Source organism: Ursus maritimus, unplaced genomic scaffold (assembly GCF_017311325.1).
Source record: "Ursus maritimus isolate PB19 unplaced genomic scaffold, ASM1731132v1 scaffold_24, whole genome shotgun sequence".
NCBI classification, from domain to species: domain Eukaryota; kingdom Metazoa; phylum Chordata; class Mammalia; order Carnivora; family Ursidae; genus Ursus; species Ursus maritimus.
In genome coordinates, this window is record NW_024424897.1 from 4,952,296 (window position 1) to 4,959,098 (window position 6,803).

At 59.2% G+C, this 6,803-nt stretch overlaps 1 protein-coding gene across 2 annotated transcripts in view; it reads right to left on the reverse strand.

Moving 5' to 3' along the window:
* The window catches only part of MGAT5B (alpha-1,6-mannosylglycoprotein 6-beta-N-acetylglucosaminyltransferase B), a 67,910-nt gene extending 66,917 nt beyond the window's left edge, over nt 1-993 (reverse strand). For both annotated transcript variants that reach the window (XM_040640154.1, XM_040640153.1), the window contains exon 1: nt 771-993. In XM_040640154.1, the coding sequence (XP_040496088.1) occupies nt 771-838 (68 nt within the window). In that variant the 5' untranslated portion in view covers nt 839-993. The remainder of the gene's footprint in view (nt 1-770) is intronic.
* Nucleotides 994-6,803: the final 5,810 nt, after the last annotated feature.

Here is a 6,803-nt window from a genome sequence, read left to right on the forward strand (position 1 = left end):
GGGGGGGGGGGAGGGCTAGGATGGGTTCAACAGGGAGCAGCCAGCCCCGCGTGGCCCCAGCCCTGCCTAGCCTTGGCCTCCGAGTTTGGGGTGGGGGAGATCGGTCTTTGCCTCCACCCCGCCTCCAGGTTCGGGAGGTCCCGGCTCCCGCTGCCCTGGCGCTCCACAGCGCCGCCCCTGCTACCAACTCTGCAGGGCCAGCGATCCAGGGTTGAATTCCCAGCAGAAGGGCTGGGAGCGGTCCTTGCTCCAATCTCGGGCACCTTCCCGTTGGAGCCAGGCCTGCACCCCGCGGCGAGAAGGGGAGTGCGAGCAGAAGGCGGGGGCAGAGGGGCGGCACGGGTGGAGGGCTCAAGCCAGGGCTCAACGCGCGCGCCGGGCGGGGGTGCCGCCCTGCACAGCGCACTAACTTCGCCGCCGGGGGCGGGGGGCCGTCTGCAAAGAGGGAAGGGGCAGGAAAAGGGCGCCCTGGGCCGAGGCCCAGCACCACAACCTGAGCGCTTTCTGCCCCCATTTCCACCCTCACATCCCGAGTCCTCTCCAACCTAGAGCAACTCGAGACACGTCTCAGATCGCCCACCCCTCCCCACCCGAACCCGAACCTCGGCTCCATCCCTTTCACAGCCCCACGGCCACCACAAGGGCTGAAGCCCGAACCGTCCCCTCTGCCACTGGGACAGGTACCCTCCCGGGGAACGACCTCTCCCACCCCTACCCCGCGCCCCCTCGGAGAAAAAGACCTCCCCGCACCAACCGGAAGAGAACTTTACCGAAAGGGTCTCAGGGTGACCAGGCATCTTCTGACCATTATCTTTCCATCGGGGTTGACTGTGATCATTGTTCAAACTTGTCTGGGCGAGGAGCCGCGGGCGAGGCCGGACGCACCGTCCCGGCCCCTGCTCCCGCCGCGTCCGGGCCGCGAACCCGCTGCGGGCCGAAGTCGGGTCCGAGCGAGGCGGGGGTGGGGCGCGGGGTCTCGGCGGCTTCGCTGCTCTGGTCACGGCCCGCGGGGTCGACACGGCCTCGGCGGGCGGGGAAGGGGAGCGGCGCGGCTGCCGGAGGGCGGCGAGGGCGCCCAGCCGGGCCGTCTCTGCGTCTCCGCCCTCCCCGCTTCACATTTTTGGGGCCGGGAGGCGGCGCGCCCCCCGACCGCCGGCCGCGCGTCTGCCTGCTCGGGCTCGCTCGCTGGGCGGGACGGCGCCGCGGCGCGCAGACGGGCTCCCCGCCGCGGGCGCCCTCATCCCCGGGCCCGCGCCCTCGGTGCCGGCTAGAGGCGGCCCCGGGCCCGCGCCCCGGCCCCTCGCGCCTCCGGGTCGCGCCGCTCCCCGGCCCGGCACCGCGCCGCGCCCATGGCTCTCGGCGAGGGCGCGCCGCGCCCACTATGCCGCCCGCTCGCTCGGCTGCCCGCGCTCGGGTGTCGGGTGTCCGGCGTCCGGCCCCGCGCCGCGCTACGCCGGGAGGCGCCGCATTGTTTCCTCGGAGGAGGCGGCCGAGCCGCTGCTGGGGCGGCCCAGAAGCGGCCGCCGCGCTTCCTCGGCGCGCCGGCGCCACCCCGTGGCTGCGGCCCGGTAGCGCGCTCTCCCGGCCCGTGTACCGTGGGGCGGGGGTCCCTGTGCTTCCCTCCAGCTGTGTAACGTCCCCAGCCCCGCTTTCGGGGGGGAACCCGCGTGCCACCAGTCCCAAGGGCCGAGGGCCGCTTTGGCCCCTGCGGAGCACAGAAAAGTTCAGCTCTGGGCGAAGACCCTCCACCTTCCTCCGGTCGCTGCCTCACTCTCACCCCCCCACCCCGTGGGCTTCTGCCCCGTCCCTTCACACCAGCTTCCTCTGGCCCTCTCTGGAAGAAACTGCCGTGGCTCCCCTATACTTACTGAGCTGAGTTCCAACTCCGCCTCTTGCACTGTTCGGGCTCTTCCACTGAGCCCAGAAGCCAGGGCGCGCTGTGTGGACCCAGGTTCTAGTCTCAGATCCTCCATTCACCAGTGGCAGACGCCTGCAAGTCAGGGAGACTACAGAGCCTCGGGTTCTCCTCTATGGAATGAGAGTGACCTGAAGTTAGCTAAGGCTCTTCCAACTCTACAAAGCATTTGCATGCCCTCTACCCCAACCTCCTCCACTTCCTGACTTTGGAGAGGTGCCTGCCACTGCAGAGGGGGGTCAGCGGCTTCTCAGGGCGCACCAAGCAGGGCAGCTACCACAGCCAGGCCCGCATTTGAGAAAGCACTCAGGCAGAAACAGCACTTGCCGGACCAGAGCTTAACCAAGCACAGACATGGAAGCATTTTGCTAAGAAGAGCCCAAGGCCTCAGGCCACGTGTAAAAGGACGTGGATGACCCTGAGGGTCTTTCCATTCCCAGCAGTGATTCCGCAGCCTGGCTTTGGAGGAGAAAACCTTTGTTTTCATCCACCTGGCCCTGGCCCCATCCAGCTGGGGCCCTCACCCCCATCCCCTCTGCTAGCCCACCTCCTCGCCCCACTTCTGAGCCATTTCTCACCAGCGATGACTCATGCTCCTGATCTTCCCGCTCCTTCTTCATCAAAATTCACCTGTCCCGTGTTCCATTATCTCGCCTTGCTCTCTGCTAATGTGAAAACCGATGAGGGATTGGTGTTGGTGGATTAATGTGTTACTCCAGCTAGGTAACAAATTTGCATCGAACAAGGACATGCTGACCATGCCTCCGTGTAGAGGAATGACGAATGGTGGCGGGAAACGGGCATCGTGGCAGGCTGGCCCAGGAGCTATCTGAGGGCAGGGGTCTCTGCCGGGCCCACACCTGCCACACACCCAGGCACTAATTTAAACCCTGGATGTCAAGGGGAAAGTCATATCTACCCTCGGGAATGAAATGGCCCTTCCAATTGTGTGTCTCTGTATAACCTCGGGGCAGGGGGGAGTGGGGGACAGGGTGTTCGTGCTTTTGGCACTTTAGGCCAAAAGGGAGAAGAGGCACAGCCATGTGCCTCTCATGGTTTGGCTCAGAAGGTGGGAGTGGGTCTTCTCCATGCCCTCTGGGCCTTGCCCTCTAGCACGTGGGCTGTGAGGTAGGCAGGGGAAGGTGCCTGCTGACATTTGACAGCGGGCTGCGGCCAGGCAGGGAGGCATGGGGCAGACAGTAAGATATTCTCTGAGCCAGACCACCCAGCTGCCTCCTTTCAGACTGTTCCCCTCTTGTCGGCCTCTCATCTATGGTAAAGATCAGCGTAAGTGGTCCTGCTTGCTGTCTGTTGTAGACATTAGGAGGAAGTTTGTGAATCCCTAGTCGTGCCACCGCCAAGTACACTGTCTTTGTGCCTTAGTTTCCTTGGCCATCAATTGGGCTCTTAAGAGCCTGACTCCCAGGGGGACATGAAAAGGCACCGGATGGGGTGTGTAAGCAGCCCGCTGCCTGGCGCCTATGAGCCCTCGCACGGCAGCAGTTGCTATTTTTCCTGTTACTGTCTCCCTGCGGTGGACACTGTCGGTGCCCCACCCTTTCCTTGGGCATCCAGCTCTGCGGGCTAAAGGGCAGACACCTACGACACATGCAACACTGCCTGAGGCTTTGTTGCTGGCTGTGGGCATATGCTCGAACATGCAAGAGCAAGACAGAAGTGCCAGGGAACTAACGCCCCGGAAGCAGCCCTCGAGGAACAGACAGAGACCCATTTCCCTCCCCCTCAGGTGGGAGGCTCCGGCACATTCCACATTGGCTCCCAGGGTTCCCCAGTGAAGAGTGAGCTCCAGCTGCCCATTGTGGCGGCTGGCTCTGTTGCACACCCCGTGCTGGCTTTCTTCCCCTCCTTGCCTCAGCCCCTACTCTTCTATCCACACTCCTGGGGTCACCTCCGAAATAAACTACAGGCATTTGCATCCTCGTCTGAGAACCTGCTTCCAGGGAACCCAAGCTAAGACCCTGCCCTCCAGGCCAGAGTTCTCAGCCCAGACTCAGCAGAACCGCCTGCAGAACCTAACAGGACAGAAACTCCTACCTTGATTCCGTACCACAGTTGGGGCCTGGGCACATTTGTTTTTTTAATGCCACAGGTTCTGCCAACATAACTGGCCAGGATGGGGAACATGGTTCTAGATAAATAGCCATGACCTTCTGAGAAGAAACCAGAGTCACCCTACGCAAGCTAGAAGAGATTAGGGGAGCAGGAATTGGGGGCACATCCAAGGACTGATGCGGCTGGTCATGCCAGATTCCAAAAACATCCCCTTTTCACTCTTCTTCTCTTGAGGCTACAAACAGAACCATGGGCTAGCCCATCGTGGGCATCAGGGCACAGACTGCATCAGCCTGGGCACTCAGAATATGGCACTTCCTGGCTCTCCCCCGCTGCCCTCTGCATGGGCCTGCCTGGCTGGAGGCTCAGAAGCCCCAAGCAGCAGGAGGTCCTGGCCGGGCTGGAGGGGCTCTGTCCAGAAAGGGGGAGCAGGACTCTGGAGAAGGGATTTGGGGGAAGCATGTGATGTACACTGTGCAGGGGTGTCATACTCAAAACCCCTAGGGTAGGCCAGGCAAAGAAGGGAAGGGGCTCTAGTCATCTCCTAGATCTACGATAACAAACTACCACAGTCAGGGGGCTTAAAACAAGAGCAATTGGTTCTCCCACAGTTCTGGCGGCCAGAAGTTCTAAATCAAGGGTTTGGCAGAGTCGGTTCCTTGTGGAGGCCCTGAAGGAGAGTCTGGCCTGTGCCTCTCTGCTGGTGTCCGGAGGGGGCCAGAGATCCTTGGCATTCCTTGGCTGGCAGCTGCATTCCCCAATCTCTCCTCTAACATCACACGGCCTTCTCTCCATGTGTGTCTCTCCACGTCCTCTCCTCTTCTTAGAAGGACACCAGTCATTGGATTAGGGCCCACCTTACTCCAGTATGACCTCATCTTAATGAATTACATTCTGCACAGATCCTCTTTCCAAACAAGATTATGTTCCAAGGCTCCAGGTGAACCTGAATGGGGGGGGGGGGCACACTGTTCCGCCTACTACAGGAACCTAGTAGAAAGTGGCCACAGTGGTTAGGCAGTGCCAAGGACTAGAGGTCCCCAAAGGGATATGCACTGTTGCTTTGTGTGGGCCCAGTTATTTCAAGAGTAAGAAATCTGGACTTCCCACGTGCAGTCGCATAATTGTAAAATGTGGACTCAATATTTTTAGAACATTATGCAAGACCAATAAGATTCACTGGAGGTGTGCCATCCGGGTCTCCTGGGGTGTCGGCAGAGGGCAAAGCAGGGAGCCCACCAGCCCTGCGAGCCCAGCCAGCCCAGTTTCTCCGGGGCCAGCCCCCACTACCAACACCCCTCGCTGCCCCTGGAGGAAGGTCAACACTCCAGGGTGCACACGAGGGTTCCCCACAGGCCCCTTGCCAGCCCCGCCGAAGCCTCTTGGGCATCAGAGCCTTGACTGCCACCCCCACCTTCTCAAGGCTTCAAGGTTGCTTCTGAGCTCACAGACAGGGCCTGGGCGGGAAGAGGAAAGAAGGAAACAAACAGTTCACGGTGTTTGAAATCCTCACTTAATGCGCTGTGACCGCAGCCGCAGACAGCACATTAAGAGGCAATAGGCCATTGTCCTTTGCCGGAGTGCGGAGCATTAATAATGTCATAACAGCATTTACTGACACTGTGCACAAATCATCAACGGCCTCGTCGGGTGGGAAGAAGCAGCCCCACACAGCCGCCAGCCGCCTGGAGCCATGCAAGGAGGCCGAGGAGCGGGGAGAGCTGTTTCTCCAATGCATATTTCATGCTTTCTGTTTCACAACATTTAGGCTAATCCTCTGATTGAAAAGCAGCGTCTGGGGTTTATTTTTATTTATGCCAGAAGGCCATTCTGCCACACAGCTTGTGGGAGCTGGAAGCAGAGCTATGGGACTTTCCCTGTTCTGCGGGGAAGTTAGCTGCTATGTCTGTGTCTGTGTGTGTCTGTGTGTGTGTGTGTATGTATGTGCGCGCGTGTGTGCACAAGTGCACGGGGAGGCAGAGAAGCTGGGGACAGATGAGACAGGGGACCCTCCAACATGGGCCCCATCCCAGCACTGGAGACACAGGCCAGCCCTTCATTGAACATAATCATGAGATCTTATTTACTGAACACCTACTATGTGCCAGGAAGTGACTCAGGGATTTTAAATATGTTACCATATTTACATGGCTATTTAACTTAAATTTGTTGCACAGGGGAACTTGAAAAAAATGACCCCCTTTCTTTCTGGACAGTTTCTCCTGCACCACAGATCAGTGGAGCAGTCACGCGGGGTTAGCAGAATCACAGTCTTCCAAAGATGGTCACATCCTGATCCCCGGAATCTGTGATTATGTCACATAACATGGCAAAGGGGGATTTAGGTTGCAGATGGAGTTGAGGATGTTAGGGATGCCTGGGGGGCTCAGTCGGTGAAGCATCTGCCATTGGCTCAGGTCATGATCCCAGGGTCCTGGGATCAAGCCCCGCATCAGGCTGAGCAGGGAGCCTGCTTCTCCCTCTCCCTCTGCCCTCCCCCCTTCTTGTGCTCTCTCTCTCAAATAAATAAATAAAATCTTAAAAAAAAAAAAAAAGTTTGCTAATCAGCTGACCATAAAATAGGGAGATCACCCTGGATTATCTGAGTGGACCTAATGTAATCAAAAGGGTCCCTAAATACGGAAGGGGGAGGCAGCCGGAGTCAGTGTCAGAGTGATGAGACATGAGAAAGACTTGTACTGGCCATTGCTGAAGATGGAGGAAGGGACCACGAGCCAATGAATGCAGGTGGCTTCTAGAAGCTGAAAAAAGCAAGGAAATGGACTCTCCCCAGAGCCTCCACAAAAAAATGCAT